General features: G+C 36.0%; 1 protein-coding gene across 6 annotated transcripts in view; it reads left to right on the top strand.

Annotated features, from left to right (window-relative positions):
* uckl1b (uridine-cytidine kinase 1-like 1b) overlaps positions 1-14,134 on the top strand; it is a 39,195-nt gene extending 25,061 nt beyond the window's left edge. For 2 of the 6 annotated variants that reach the window (XM_065286315.2, XM_065286319.2), the window contains exons 8-15: positions 2,296-2,315; positions 5,294-5,392; positions 7,194-7,287; positions 7,602-7,664; positions 7,830-7,952; positions 8,927-9,034; positions 10,262-10,418; positions 12,444-14,134. In XM_065286315.2, coding sequence (XP_065142387.1) covers positions 2,296-2,315; positions 5,294-5,392; positions 7,194-7,287; positions 7,602-7,664; positions 7,830-7,952; positions 8,927-9,034; positions 10,262-10,418; positions 12,444-12,523 — 744 coding nt within the window. In that variant the 3' untranslated portion in view covers positions 12,524-14,134. Of the gene's footprint in view, positions 1-2,295; positions 2,316-5,281; positions 5,393-7,193; positions 7,288-7,601; positions 7,665-7,829; positions 7,953-8,926; positions 9,035-10,261; positions 10,419-12,443 lie in introns of all 6 variants that reach the window. The other 4 variants (XM_065286313.2, XM_065286314.2, XM_065286316.2 and 1 more) reach the window with 2 other exon arrangements.
* Positions 14,135-16,969: the final 2,835 nt, after the last annotated feature.

Genomic DNA, 16,969 nt, shown 5'->3' with positions numbered 1-16,969 from the left:
CAAAGAGACTTAATATAAAGACAGATAGAAAGTGGAGTGATTGTCAGGTGTCGTCAGCCCACACTCAAAATGTGATCAATGCATTGAACTCACGCCGGTGTAGTGAATGCACACACATCCGAAGAAGCGGACAGCGGTGACAGAGCAGCCTCCAGCAAGGACGATTTTTGCATCCATTTGCAGTGATAACGAAGACTTTTGTTTGGCGAATTTTTTCCCAACGAATAAATTAATACGCATCGAATACAGTGTGCAAGGTTTGTGTGCATGACGAATTTGTAGGATAACGATTGCGGAAAAACGCATAGGAAAATTACAGACTACATTGTGCAAAGATCTTAACATGGACACTCAAAAATAAAGTGTAACCAAAATTAGCCCATATTTATTCACCATCAAGCTATTCTAGGTGTATATGACTTTCTTCATTGTTTCCCGCAGATTTTTGTGAGACTGTGGCGCATCATGTAGCATATTTATGACATCAATGCATTGTATTTTTATTCAGACTAGTATTGGCACTTTAATGCCCATAAAGCCGTTCTCATTTGCAGATTTTTCTAAACAACAAAACAAGGATAAAATTGCACCTATGGGTTTCTGTGTTGTGCAACATGCCCCATAGTAAGATCGTCCTATCCTCGAGCCTATGAGATTGCCAAAACACAATAGTATGAGGGATGGGGCAATAGATTACTCATTTATTTATTTGTTCATTTTTTACTCAAGTGCGGGTTATGCAGTAATGTAAATGTAAAACTATGATGATGAAGATAATAATAATCATTTTTAACTATAATGGGCAAACATGCCAACTATCGGTCCGCTATCAGCCTTCATGTGCCTATACCTAGAATCGGCACAAACCTAGTCAGAGGTCACCCTTCTGCTGACCTAAATTCTCCCCTGAACACACAGTGTTTGAAATAATATAAATGTTTTCTCACAACAACAAAAACATTTCTTCGCTTTAGTAGACATTTGATAACTGGATGGATTTATTTTTGATGGATAAATGCTTTTTTTAAAGGCCAATGCCATTATAAAGCTAAAAAGAGCTAGTATTTTATTTAATATAGATGTGTTTGGTTGAAAGTCATAAACACTTAGCTTAGCTTGAGAGAAAAATATTGGCTAATTTTCATTTTGGGGTGAACTATTTCCAAAACTAACCCGTCAGACTTTATAAGAGTTACAAACTTTATTATCACACCCATCATTACTGCTGTAGTGTTTGATGGAAACTTTCACTGATCAGTCCAGTAATGACTATGAGTGATGCATCATGGGATTGATGTGTCATGATGTGATATGAGGTAATAGAGGAAGATAAATGCTTTGTGCTACAGGAGGTTTCCATGCATCAGACACTCCCCCTGCCTTCTGTGTCTAAAAATACTCCACTGTCTTCCTTATCCTGACCTCTCTTTCTCTGCTTTCTCTTTCTCTCTCACTCGTCTCTTACTGTAGCTATTGTTGAACGCAGCGTCTTGCAAGTTTCTGTCTACTACAAAGACTTTCATTTTTCCGTTGGGCTGCAGCGGATGAGCACGAGTGTGTGTTTGAAAGAGAGCGAGAGATTAGAAAGTACAGGTCCCTGACACAGGATGTAGTCGACCTTTGAGTCAGTAAATGAGAGGATGACGGATGCATCAGGACTTATACCAAACTAACATGTCGAAAAAATGAATAAATCTCACAAAAAAACACTGATTTGCAAAGCTTGCACGTAACGCTTTAAGGGACAGTTCACCAAAAATGTTTTTACTTACAATCATGTTGTTCAAAGCCATGTGACTCTCAATCGTGAAACAGAAATGCTGTTTTCCAGACAATGAAAATGAATGACGTTCCACCAATTCATAATAAAATCCTTTGTGCATCCACCGTGAATAACAAAATAATTGACTTCAGCATAATCCTATTACAGTATTCCTGTAGCATTGGCAACACAAATGCAAGTCACTTTGGATAAAAGTATCTGCCAAATGCAAGTAATGTACAATGAAAAGCAAGCAAAACATACCATAAGGCTTTGGATCAACATGATGATGTGTAAATAAAAATTTTAGGTGAGCTGTTCCTTAAAAAAATTTAATTAGACCAAATAACATCAGCACTCGGTGAGCTGAGAATGTGTGTGTGTGTGCGTATGTCTGTGTTTAGTGCGGTTTATTAGCTGTCACACTCCTAAAGTCATGTGATCACCCCAACGTCCTTCACCTGAAGGTGTGACGTCTCTTCTTTTCTCCCTCTCTTCCTGTTGTCACTGTTTTTTGTTTGTTTGTCACACAGAGAAAACTCCGCTGGGATATGTGAGATTTGCTTATCGTTTTTCGTTTGCTGTTGCATTGCAAACCAAAAGTAGAGCAAAGTAGATGTTGGTGTGGTTTCTAAAAAACTGCAAATTAGTTGGAGTCAATATTAATGCTAAAGACTAATGACAAACTGTAGACCTTCTGCATGATTTTGTCAGAGTTTACACTGAGGTCACAGTGTTGTGTGTGTGTGTGTGTGTGTATTGGCAGGGTCTTTAATTTGACTGCTTGATTCATGGGATACCCAAAAAGACTACCCAGAGCTTGTAATACCTTTTAAGGAGCTGTTTACACGACAACATTTTCAACCGAAATCAGGAATTTTTTATGGTTTGAGTGTTCGTTTGCCCAACAAAGGCGTTTTAGGGTCCTGTAAACGTGAACTTTTGAAGGCGGATTTCAAAGTGCAAGTTTTTGATAACATGTAAACTGTGAATCTGCGAATGTGTAGGCATCGTCTGTGAAAACAAAACTGCTCGATGCTTTTGTCTGATTGTTTGTTTTTATCGCTCTATAGAAGAATATGGCTGCGTCTGAAAGCTTACTGTACGTTTACACCGTCGCAGATTTAACCTTCCAAAGAAGCTCAGGCCAAGGACGCTTGTTGACGCTTCGGCCGCTCTGAAGTTTGTTTTCTCTGAACTAATGTTTTGATAGGAATGAAATTTTACATCGTATGTTTCTCCGGAATCAGCCAGCGAAGAACGTCTAGGCTATATTCTGATTGGTTGCTGGCGTTTTGCCGCTGCTTGCCGCTGAACCGCGTCATAGCTCATTACCATAAAGTTGAGCTTCTATTAACTTTCTGATTGACGCTCTGGTCGCTTAAAATGCGACGCTGATGGATTTGATGCTCCTTGAAGCTGAGAGAAGCCAACTTCAATTGTAAATTGTAAATGAATGACTTCCGGTAACTTTGGAAGCTCAAGTCTGCGGCGGTGTGTACGTACACTTAGAAGTCTTGTTGCCTCGCTGCCAGGCAATGACTTTGGTGGCATGAAGGCAGCGCCTAGAAAAGCATTCGGACAGACTTCATAGGCAGCGTTATAAAATTCTGTTTAAAATATAAACCGAGAGCGACTTTTTAATAACTAATAGCATATTTGAAAACTACACATTTTTTGCTAGAAATGTCATCAAAAGGTGTATAAATTGAAAATATAACTTTATTTACACTAAATTTGTGCTCCAGCCACTTTTTTTGGCCGCCATTTAAATTTTTTGGAACTCGAACAGACTTGATTAATTACATTCCCCGCACATACACATGCATAGAAGACGATGAAAGTAAACCAAACCTCAGGATGTGAACCAAACATTGGATTTGGACATGCCTTATTGCCTTCCTGTCTTGAAATGCTGCCCCCGAAGGCAGAATTTTAGAGATTTCAGATGCAGGCTATGTTTGTGCGCAGGTGTAGTGTTTCTTTACAAAGTAACATCGCCATCTACTGGCCTGGCACACGTAATACAGTATTTTAGTTGTGTTCGCCAATCTATGTAAACGCAGATCTTTTTGACAGTGTTGTCATGTGTACAAATGTTTTTTTTAAACGCAAAGCAAAAACGTTGCCGTTTTTACTACAGCGTTGTCGTGTAAACAAAGCTTAAAGGAACACGCCGACTTTTTGGGACTTTAGCTTATTCACCATATCCTCCAGAGTTAGATACATAGTCCATACATACCTTTTTCAACTCTGAGAAGGCGAAGCACTGCTACTTGGGCAGAGTGATTAGCGCAACACCTGACAATCCCAGTGATGAGGTGCAGAGAGTGTTGCGCTAATCACTTTGTCCAAGTAGCAGTGCTTCGCCTTCTGAGAATATAGTTCCCAGTATGTATACGGTTTAAAGATGGCTGTGTCTCATGGCCTTGTTATTTGTACACGCTGTGACTATACAAATCACAACATATAAATAGGAATATGTTGATATTATTTTGTATGCTAGCTGGAGCCATTTACTTCCAGTCTTTGTGCTAAGCTAAGCTTGCGGTGGGTGCGTCAGACAGAGTTACGGCACGCACAGAGTTGAAAAGGTATGTACGGACTTATCTAACTCTGGGGGATACGGTGAATAAGCTAAAGTCCCAAAAAGTCGGTGTGTTCTTTAACTTGTCTTTTTTTTCTTTGCTGTATACATATGTAATTTATTACATAAAGTGGCTCCAAAATGAAGACATACCTACACTGTCAAGAAAATGGTACAAAAATGGTCCTTAGCTGCAATTGGGACGGTACCCTTTATAAAGGTAGTAATATGTAATATTTGGGTACATATTTGCATACATTTGTTACTAATATTATGTACTTCTGAGGTATTATTATGTGAGGTACTAATATGTACCTATGGGTACTAATCTAAACTCTTAAGGTGCAATGGTGTAATTTTTGAAAGGGTACTGCCCCAATGAGAGCTAGGGACCATATTTTTCTGACAGCATAATAATGTGATCAAGACTAATCATTGTTCATCATGTTATTTTAAGTAAAGACATTTAAGGAAAAAGTGCTTGGACCCTTTTTTTTTTGTGTGTTATTAAAAAAGTGTTAAATACAGAAAAAAATTGAAATCAAAATGATATCATACTTGTTAGCAGCTCGAGCTTCCTTAATTTGATATTCTCAATGGAATGGCATTCAAGTGTCTAAATTCATTTTTGGGCCACTATTAATCTGTTTTAAGACTAAACAAGCTCTTAGACTGCCAGACTTTTCATTTGGAGATTGTCCCTTGGTTCTCTTTTACATATATAACTCATTACTTTGTGCTTCTAAGTCTTTGCTTCTTGTTTCTTCTTTCATTCCAATAACATGTGTGATGATTGTTTTCATTACTATAGTAAACGGTGTGTAAGCATGTGTCTCTGTCTACATTTCTGTCACGTCTTTGAATGCACTTGTCAGTTTTTTATCGACATACTGGTGTGCTTACATCTTCCTGTCTGTCTGTTTAACTTGCGGTGATGGAAACAGGGCGGCTTTAGCTTCTGCCCATCAGGCTCAACCCCTCCCACAGACCCTCAGTGTTCTGGAGAGCACGCCGCAGGTCCGGGGCATGCACACCATTATCAGGTCAGAAACGTGCTTTTACCATGTTTTCCAAAGTGTAAATTGACAAATAACAAAGACCTCAATCAAAACTCATATTGCTAAAATCATGATTTCCCAAATTTTTCAATTCTGTTGCTGTTAAAGGGATAGCCAGATATCAAAATGACCTCATGATGTACTCACCCTCAAGCATTCTGAGATACATCTGTCCATCATCTTTAAGATGAACAGGTGGAGTTATTTTAGTAAATGTCCCTGCTTTTCCAAGCTTATAAATGGAGGAAACAGGGAACAACTTCTGACTTTAAACCCCCCAAAAGTGCACCCATCCTTCACAGAAGTAATCCACACTGCTCCAATGGGTTTAAAAAAAAGGTCTTCTGCAAGTAGACGATGCGATTTTGTAAGAAAATTATATTGAGATTTCAAACTTGATAAACTACAGTATAATAACTAGCTTCCGGTAATGACGCCATCTTGGACTTTCGTTTCAATGGGTACGTTGCGCAGTGACTCATGAATTGAGTCCAACATGGCGTCATTACAAGAAGTTTGTTATTACAGTTTATAAAGTTTAAAATATAGATATTTTTCATACAATATTGCATCGATTACCCACAAAAGTAATCCCTTGGATCTGTGTGGATTACCTACACTGCAAAAAATTATTTTCAAGAAAAAAATTCTTAATATTGTTGTCTTGTTTTCAGTAAAAATATCTAAAAATTCTTAAATTAAGATGCTTTGTCTTGATGATCGAAAGGACCCAAGAAAATAAGACAAAAATACTAAGAACATTTTTACTTAAATAATTTTTTGCACACGGCAAAAAAAAATATTTTCAAGAAAAAAATTCTTATTCTTGTTTTATGCACAAAATCACTTACATTTTATATTTTCGGTCTAAAAACTAGACTTATTTTCTTGGGTCGTTTTGCTCAAGAAAAAGCATCTTAATTTAAGATTTTGTTGATATTTTTACTGAAAACAAGACAAAAATGCTAAGATTTTTTTTCTTGAAAGTCATTTTTTGCAGTGCAGTGTGTGAAGGGTTGATCACTGCAAAAAAATTACTTTCTTACTTAGTTTTTTTGCCTTGTTTTAAGTAAAATATCAAAAAAATTCTTAAATTAAGATGCATTTTCTTGATGAGCAAAATGACCTAGGAAAATAAGTCTAGTTTTAAGACAAAAAAATATAAAATTTAAGTGAATTTGTGCTTTTAACAAGCAAAAAATCCGCCAATGGAATAAGAAAAATTTTCTTGAATTAAGTGTTCATGAAAATAATAAACTTATTTCAAGAAAAATTTTCTTATTCCATTGGCAGTTTTTTTGCTTTTTAAATATTTTTAAAGACCAAAATAAAGACAAAAATACTAAGTAAGAAGGTAACTTTTTGCAGTGATGCACTTTTTTGGGCTTCAAAGTCAGAAGTCGTTCCCTGATTCCTGTTTTATCCCACTATAAGCTTGGAAAAGCAAGGATATTTACTAAAATAACTCCAAATGTGTTCGTCTAAAAGTTGATGGTCCATGACGGTCAACACTGTTACTCCACATTGGTAACAGAGTTTAAAATTAATCGGAAACTGACACTAATTCGGACAACAGGAAATCATGATTTTTAGCTATGCAAGACATTTTACAGAAAAGATTACATTTGTTATGGCCTGTAACATCTTGTCATTTTTGACAAGGAGTACCAGATTCTAAAAATAATTAAAAATATAACCATTTGAAAAAAGTGCACCAAATGTATCTTCAATTATACTGTATAATCACCCACATACAACTGACTTTGTAACACAAATTGTGTTGCAGGAATAAAGAGACCAGTCGAGACGAGTTCATCTTTTACTCCAAGAGGTTAATGCGGCTGCTTATCGAGAGAGCACTTTCATTCCTTCCATCTCAGGTGAGAAACGGGATCATTGGGAAATCTTTAGATCCGGCCCGCTACGGCACAATTTGCGCGTGGGCATCGAGGTCTCGTCTTTGATTTGGAAACTTGGCTAACTTGCCCCCCGCGATGGAAAATCAACAAACGCAACACAAGATTTTGTCTCAGTAGTGAGAAGCAGCACAACGACCTTTAGACTTAAAACAGAGCTTGCAGGAGAGGGGTGGTGAAAGCGGTGTCGCTGGTTTTAATCAAAGGGGAAGATCAGTTTAATCTGATTTGCTCAATCGAGATCAGTTTGGTTTGACAAAACATGTTTTGTGCCCCAGGTTCATATTGTTCAGACCCCACAAGGAGAGGATTACGAGGGCAGAAACTTTCACGGGAAAGGGGTAAGCTTGGCTTTACCTCTATTGGTTATTCAGTGTTAGCCGTAATCTAAAACGTTTTTTTTTTTGGTGACTTGTTGAACAATGAGCCAGATAAAACAAGCAAAGTTTAGTACAAAAGGGAAGTCACGCAGCCTAAAGGTGTTTTCTTCTGTTGTCCCCTCCCAGATTACAGGCGTGTCGATTCTCAGGGCGGGGGAAACCATGGAGCCCGCACTAAGGGCCGTGTGCAAAGATGTCCGCATTGGCAAAATTCTCATCCAGACCAATCAGGACACTGGAGAGCCTGAGGTACAGCCCCTTTTCTACTGTTGCTACTTTTTAAATGGACCAATCAGAACAAGAGCTATATTTAAAAAATATTTATTTAAAAAATCTAATTTCGTTTTTAAATCTCAACAACAGACGCTAAGAAATGTTTGTTAGCCGTAGCGTATGGAACCGTTCAAAAACATTTATTTAAAGGGATAGTTCAACCAAAAATTTACATTCTGTCATCATATATATATATATATATATATACACACACACATTTTTGAACACAAAGGAAGATATTTTCAGCAATGTTTGTAACCGTTTCTGAGCACCATTGACTTCCATAGTAGTATTTTTTGCTACCATGGAAGTCAATGGTGCTTCTGTTTTTTGCTTCATTACAAATATCATCCTTTGTGTTCATCCGAACAAAGACATTTGTACAGGTTTATAACAACATGAGGGTGAGAAATTTTTTATTTTGGGTTACTATCCCTTAAATGCAGTATTTTGTGTCGTTTTTACATTTTAAAGGGATAGTTCATTCAAAAACAAAAATTATGTCATCATTTATTCCCCCTCATGTTGTTTTAAACCTGTATGAGTTTTTTTCTTTTGATGAAGACAAAATATGATATTTTGATAAATGATGGTAAGCACACAGTTGATGGTACCCATTGAATTCCATCGTATTTGTTTTTCCTTCTTATGGAAGTCAATGGTTACCATCAGCCGTGTGCTTATCATCATTTATTAAAATATCTTCTTTTGTGTTCATCAGAAAAATAAATTCATAAAGGTTTAAAACAACATGAGGGGAAGTAAATGATGACAGAATTTTCATTTTTCAGGTTATTTATTTATAATGATATTTACATTCACTTTTAGTTCAATTTTTTGTTACCCGTTCTCTTTATGATTTATCCGTTTTATCGTACTTTTGTTGCACATGCATGATGCCCTCAAAGTCGCATTATTTCATTGCTTCGCCATGTGTCTTTCTCATCCAGCTGCATTATTTGCGTCTCCCCAAAGACATCAGTGAAGATCACGTGATTCTGATGGACTGCACCGTGTCCACCGGAGCTGCAGCCATGATGGCCATCAGAGTTTTACTTGTAAGCATGCATTAACATCTTCAGTCATCTAATGCAATTCATAGTGTGCAGTGGCACAGGCACACACGCCTACCCAAACACCACATGTAGAGCAGCCCAGTTTGTTTGTCTGTGTGGAGGCGTAGCAGTGAAACCTCACTAGCTGACAGCGGCCGTACAGCATAACTTCACACATCATCACATATTCACTACTGGGTTTATGCTAGTGTCTTTCCTGTTAGGGGCACTTCAGGCTTTTCGATGATAAAATAGTTTTACGCTAACTAATATTTGATTAATTTTAGTTGCAAACATGGTCACATAGGTTTTTTTTACCTTCACACGTATCATATTTTTATCTAATAGATTTTCACTGACACTGTTGTTTCCATTGTAACCAAGTATAGTAGAAAATTTGTTGTGGTGGAAATGATGCCACAACGAAAGACTATTTGAATTACATTTTATCTTTAAATCAAGTTTTGTTGACTGCAAGTGAAATTAAAGCTGTTAATGCTGTTAAATCTAAAAGATCACTGCTCTTTATATTTCAAGATATTTGTGATCATATTCTAATGATGAGATTCAGAGCATTAAAGGGACATTTTCCAGCTCCCCTAGAGTTAAATATTTGATTTTTACCATTTTGGAATCCATTCAGCTGATCTCCGGGATTGGCGGTACCACTTTTAGCATAGCTTAGCATAATCCATTAAATCGGATTAGACCATTAGCATCGCGCTAAAAAATAACCTAAGAGTTTGGATATTTTTCCTATTTAAAACTTGACTCTTCTGTAGTTACATCATGTACCAAGGCCGACGGAAAATAAAAAGTTGGGATTTTCTAAGCAGATATGGCTAGGACTATACTCTCATTCTGGTGTAATAATCAAGGACTTTGCTGCTGTAACATGGCTGCAGCCGGCGTGATATTCACACTGCCCCTAAATAGTCCCCTGCTATTGAAAGTAACCAAGGGGACTATTTTTGGTTGTTTAACTCTGGGGGAGCTGTAAATTAAGCCTATTTTTTAAAAAAGTTGAGTGTCCCTTTAAAGTTCAATATCAATTATAGATTTTACATTTATTTTAATCTTTGAGATGACCTAACTCAGTCAATATTAAAAATATGAAGGTTATACTTTCACACATTGTTCTTTACATTATGTAGGAAACAGTAAAACAATGTTGGATTTTCACAGGCAGGGTCACATAGATTAACCTAATGGTTATATGTGTGTCTATAGGATCATGACGTTCAGGAGGAGAAGATTCTGCTGGTGTCTCTGCTCATGGCAGAGATGGGTGTTCATTCAGTGGCCTACGCCTTCCCTCAGGTCAAAATTATCACCACTGCTGTCGACAAGCAGGTCAACCACCTCTTTCACATCATCCCAGGCATAGGTGAGTTACCGAACCCCAATATGCCTTATTCAGTCCACCGCCATGTTGATTTCAAACCGAGGCTGTGAGGGATGGACCTCCAAAGCGTGCGCAGGATGCTGGTCATTCAGCCATTAAAACACAGAAAATACAATTCCACAGAACAAAGAACCTCAGAAAACATGCATTGTTAAAATTAGAAAGGACATATGACCTAATTTGAGATGAGAATAACGCATTACGTACATAATATCTGTTTTGGATAGATATGCACATTTTTTCGTGTTGTAAGCATGTTAACTTTTCTTTGAAATGCCAATATAGTGCAAAACACAATATTTTATGACAACAACTAAGTTTGTATAGATTATAAGAGTATGTCTCATGTATTTTCTCTGTTATGTTTTTTAAGACATGAACATTGACTTAATAATGTTTGATTGACTTCACTGCAAAAAAATTACTTTCTTACTTAGTATTTTTGTCTTGTTTTCAGTAAAATTATCTAAAAATTCTTAAATTAAGAAGTATTTTCTTGATGAGCAAAATTACCTAGGAACATAAGTCTACTTTTTAGACAAAAAATATACGCCATGTAAATTAGTGCTTAAAACAAGCAAAAAATCTGCCAATGGAATAAGATTTTTTTTTTTTTAAATAAGTTTACTTATTTCATTACCGAGCCTCTAAGGTGACATTGGAGTAAAAAAATCTAAAATTGAGCATGTGAAAGTTTCACGTGAGCACATGAGACTAAATTTTAGATTTTTTTTACTCCAAAAAGTAAATAATTTACTTAAAGTTTATATTTTTTTGTGCTCGCGCGAAACCTTCATGTGCAGAATTTTTTGTAAAAGTTAAGTTTCGTGTGGGCACATTAAACTTTCACGTGTGAACGTGAAACTTTTGCTTTCACGTGCGCACGCGATAGTTTTACGTGCGCACACGATAGTTTCACGAAACTAAACTTTAATTTTTGCTCCATGTGCCATTAGGCGCTACGTATTTCATAAACACTTAATTCAATTATTTTTTTCTGATTACATTGGCAGATTTTTTTGGCTTGTTTTAACCACAAATTCGCTTAAATTTTATATTTTTTGTCTAAAAACTAGACTTACTTTCGTAGGTCATTTTGCTCATCAATACATGAAGAGTTTTGTTGCAAAACGAATCGTTTTTTGGTTGTGCATTTCAATTAATATCAATTCAACTGCAGTTGGTTTGTTTTGATTTAAACCTTCATAACTTAAAAAATACAGCTAAGTAGCACCATAAAACAAAATAATAACACGATAACATATATTAAATAACATGTTTTGACAAAAATGATAAAAATGGAGTTATCTCGTTTTGCAACAAAACTCTTCACATCCTAAATTAAAGAATCTTTGGATATTTTTACTGAAAACAAGACAAAAATACTAAGTAAGAACGTCTTTTTTTTTGCAGTGTTGATAAGAAGCTATTTACTTGATAGTTTGTTGTGCAAGTATTATTAGATTTAAAACCCCATAAGAACCTCCAAAATTGTGTACAAATGTTATTTAGTTAGTAATGAATTCTGCTTCTGTTGATTCCGGTCAGTGTGTTTAAACGTATTCATGCCTTGCGTTTTATATCAACTGTATGAATTAAGATATGTACTTAGTAATAAGACTATATTAGTGTTTTAAAGAAAATTAAGCATGCGCACAACATTAGAAATGAATGATAAGCAAACATGCTAATAACAAAACCCATATTATGTAGGCCTAAACATTGTGCTTCTCTTATCTCAAAATAAGGTCTTCTTGTTTTTATGTTTTCAGAGATTCTTTGTCCTGTGGAAATTTGTAAAACGATGTATTTTCTACGTTTTGATGGCTAAATAAGGAATCCCGGTACAAAACAATCGGTTTAAAAGTGCACGCTCTGGACGTCCATCACTAATAGCCTTTGTAACCAAAATGGGGGCAGGCTGAATAAAACTCACATGACTTTTCAAAGCACATGCTAAAATGTCAAGTAAACATGTTATTTCATCAATTCTTACTTTTTTGGCAGGAAATTTTGGTGATCGTTATTTCGGCACGGATGCACCGCAGGATTGGAGTGACGATGACATGGATGAGCCCAGCTACTGAAATCTCCTGCACTCCTCTGTAACGCTGCAAAAACCTCAATATCAGACCAAATCTCATTACATGTGTGTATAAAGGAGACACGTCTGATATCTGTATATTTATAAACTTTTCAAATATTTTTATACTTTTTGGTTCTCCTAAGAGGGTTTTATGTTTTGTTGTTGTTGTTGTTGTTATTTAAGAGGTTTATTTAATTTTATTTAACGTTGTTATAGTATGCCGTAAAGCACACGATCTGTTACCTGCGCTTTTGAAATGTGCAGTTTTGCTGGTATTATTTTGTTGTATCAAAACATCTCTGGTTGTCATACAGTATATGTCTTATTTTACTCTGTTGTTTCTTGCAGCAGTCAGGCTTTGTCAAGAGAGAAAAAATAAGTGCGTTGTTGCCTTGCTACACACAAGCAGTGAGTTTCTTTGAAGGACCACTTCATCGGAAAAAATGTGTAGGCGTTGCTTACTTTTAATCTTTTTTTTTTTCTCTTGCTTAACCTGCAGACGGCAGCTGACCAAACCACAGACTGTTAACAATTACATTTTCACAACAAAGACTAGTAAATCATATACATATAATCAACACCATTGGCAATAGGTTATAAAATTAAGTTTTTCCTTAAATTTCAAACAAATTGTGAAGGTTTTGCAGTCTATTAAAACATATATAAAATGCAGAATGAAGGGTTCCAGCTTACATGGCTGGGCGCGATTAATCTAACCCAATCACGAGTAGTTATCACAACCTTAGCTCGCAAGTCTTGCCCAACGATTTTAGGTAAATTAAGTCGGTTATCTATTTGTGATAAACCTCATGTTAAATGAGAGTGACCTACATGTCTAGTTTTTTTTTAAACCCACAAAGTGGAACATTTTGCATCTGTCCATTGACTCTATAGCTGCCTTACCATATATGGCTTCTGCTTGATGTTGGGAACATACAGGGCAAACAAGTACAAAATTAACGAACAGGAAATCTTATTGGAATTTACGCCCAGGTAAATGTTTTCGATATCTGTTTTTATCATTGTACCCCACCGAGCACTTTGAGACGTTGCCGAACTGAAGGAAGTATTTATTATAGCATCAGTCTAAATGTCTGTGTGCACGCGTATCACTTTTACTGTTTTTCAATACACAACCGTACAATTTATGATTGTAATAAACCAAAATTGTGCTGTTTCCATGGATACAAGATGCAAAAGGTGGTTTTATTTCTTAGTTGCTGCAAAAATGAACAAGTGAAATATGTTGTATTAAAGCAGTGGTTCTCAAACTGAAGGGCGGGCCCCCCTTGGGGTGCACCAGATGATGCCGGGGAACCCAGTTTTATGACATTTTGTAAAGTACATTAATTTGTCATAAATTCTATGTAATTAAACCTAAGAAAAATAAGGCTACTAACCAACAACACTGCATTATATGTTTTGTTTAATTCAAAAAGTTTGAATTTTCTTTGGGGGGGTGCGAAGGGATGCAGCCTACACAAAAACGGGGAGGGGGCGGCATGCCGAAAAGTTTGAGAACCACTGTATTAAAGCGAGTGCACTGAAGTCTGAAATGACAACGCTTAACAAATGTATTTTCACAGCAGGAATAAAAGTCTGTGATGAATGAGATGTTGCCTGTTGTTATTACTTTGATCAGATACTCGACTATCTGATATTTGCTGCTAACTTTTAATGGGGCTCTCAAGTACTACAAAAAAATTAACAAAAAATATTTGATGTTCATCCATTTATTGTTCAATATATCCATGTTATCAGTACTTCTATTTTCTAAATGATGTTTCCTTATACCAAAAGCTTTATATGATGAAAATGGAAATCAAAGTTGTACTTTTGTGGCTTTTTCCGAAATATTCGTGGTTCTTTATAGTCGTCTCACAAATGTATCTTCTGTATTAGCAATTGCAAGCTGCCTTTTTTAATACACAAGGGCGTACATTCTTAAAAGATCCTTGGTTATTTTCTTTTTAACTCTGAATTTGGTCAAAAACAAATCCAGCCTGTTGGGTTGTTTTAACCCATTGTTGGGTCAAATATAAACATTTTCTTGGTTGATTTATACAAATGGGCTAACTTTGTGCCTTTTTGACCCAACGCAGGACTGAAAATAACCCAGCCTTTTTATGAAATATGTCAGAACTGCAGCGTCTAGGAATTTTGCCCCCGCCTGGAGGGGTGAACATCACACCTTATAAAAACATGGTTTAAAAAAACGAGAATTTGGTTTTGTCACTTGTTATCCACACTTCCTTTGTATTTCCTACCAAAAGATGTTTTATTAAAATGTGCCTTTTGCATATACGATGGTGTATGGGATTGAAAGTCATTCATGTCTCAAACACACAGGAAGGATGCTGTGGTTGTCCTCTTGATATGGAAACTAACCCAGCTATCTTTCATCAGTTTCCATAATTATCTTCACCCTTATACACATTATAGTCATTATAGCATGAACTAATTCTTTATCTCAGTGTTGTCTGCATGTGTTGACCAGCTGACCTGCTATCTTATGCGTTCATTATATGCAAACCTATACGTTGTGTTATTACTATTTGGAGTTTTGAAAGCAGTACAATGCAGACTATTAATAGTTAATATGACTCAAGACTTAAAAATGGTGTGCAGCTGAAAAAGGGAATACTTGTGTGAGCATATACCTGTATAAGCCTATAAATGAAACCATGCAATATTTCATAAGAATCAAATAGTTTGACTGCAGTCTGGAAAAATTGTATTCTTGCTCTTCCGCTGTCTAAAGAACAATAACCACGTCACAGTGTTTCAAAAAGTAGCGGTTGAGATGAATGAAATGTGCTTTAGTGGCCCTCAATATTGAGATGTCATGGAAAGTTTACCACAAGGCTTTTCGTAGTGACAAACAGGAAGGAGGCGCTTCGCTCGCGTGTGTGTGTGTGTGTGTGGCAGCGCTACAGCATCTTCATCAGCTCAGAAGGGCCCTGTCACAGAGATGTGGGGTCTGATGGTCCCACTTCTCCAAAAACAGACACGTGAACTATCTCGTGCTTATTCAGGCTTCAATGTTTCCAGCACGAATCATGAAGAAACACGTGAACGTCTGTGTAGGTAAGACAAAGGTGAGGGCTTTTTGTGCTGTAGTATGTATCAATGCATATTAAGCGGTGGTCTACACATGGATGTATGGATTATTGCAATTTTTTCCAAAATGTGCTAATTTATTATTTCACATTTTGGTTACTCTATGTCCAATGCACATTTTAGCTGTTGATGGGCGTGATATATCGGTGATTAACTGATGAAGTTTTGTATTTGTGAACATTATTTTGCATTAGTGAGAGTTCTTAATAGTGAGAGTATTCACTGTAAAAAAATTTAAGTTCGTTTAACTTAAAAAAAGGAAGTTACCTGATGTTGTGTAAAATTGTTGTCGACTAATATTTGTAAGTTAAATTAACTCAAAATTTTAAGAGCAACCGAGTAACGTTTTTAAGTTGAACCAACAAATAATGTTTTACAGTGTAGGAATTTAATACAAGGAAATCATCATTAGGGCAGAGAGAAAAATGAAGGGTTAATACTGTGAAAGCCACGAGGCCATTAAAGTCGTACAGACAAGGGATGATTGTCACTCAGTGGTTGTAATGTAATAATAAACATTGTCTTCTGTTTTGTTAATGAAATGTCATACAAACAGAAAATACAGGCATGGCTTTGTGACTATACACACACACAAAAAATGCTGGGTTATTTGGTCAAAAAGGGACAAACCCAGCCCAAAATTGTTATATTTAAACCAACAATGGATTGAAAAACCAGCTGTTTAATTACAACCCATCAGGTTGGGTTCGCCCTTTTTTGACCCAACACTGAACAGAATTTTGTAAAATGGGGGTCTTTTTGTGAGCAAGGGGATATAACAACAAGCTACTTTTTTTATATAGTCTATATTTTATTTCATTTTACTTGTTGATATGTTTTATCATTGTTTAAAATGTTAATATACAAAAAAGAAGCCAAGCTCATATAAAAATGTAATAAATACATTTTAAAATTGGGGCTATTAATAGAATGTGCTTTGGCGGGCAACTCAAAGCCCCCGTGCGGGCACCATGTTGGAGACCACTGTTGTAGAGTGTAGTCAAACTATTATATGTGTTGCATGTTATATATAATATTGATTAAAATAGCATAAATCAAAGAAATAACAGGAAGTCAGATTATGGATTCATTACTGCAGTCTAAAAAAAAAATGCTGTGTTGTTTCAACCCATGGTTGGGTAAAATATGGCCAAACCCAACCGTTGAGTTAAATTAACTTAAAAATGCCCATATTTAAATTCAACCGTGTGTCAAAGCAACCCAGCATTTTTAGATTGTACACACTTGCTCCAATAAAAAATGTGTTTAGCAGAACAGTTTATAAAAAAAATTTGCATCATAAAAAACGTTTTGTTTTTTGTCAGTT

This window comes from Paramisgurnus dabryanus, chromosome 21 (genome assembly GCF_030506205.2).
Source record: "Paramisgurnus dabryanus chromosome 21, PD_genome_1.1, whole genome shotgun sequence".
NCBI lineage: Eukaryota > Metazoa > Chordata > Actinopteri > Cypriniformes > Cobitidae > Paramisgurnus > Paramisgurnus dabryanus.
The sequence above is the reverse complement of the archived record's forward strand: the minus strand, read 5'-3'. Positions and strand labels throughout refer to the sequence as shown.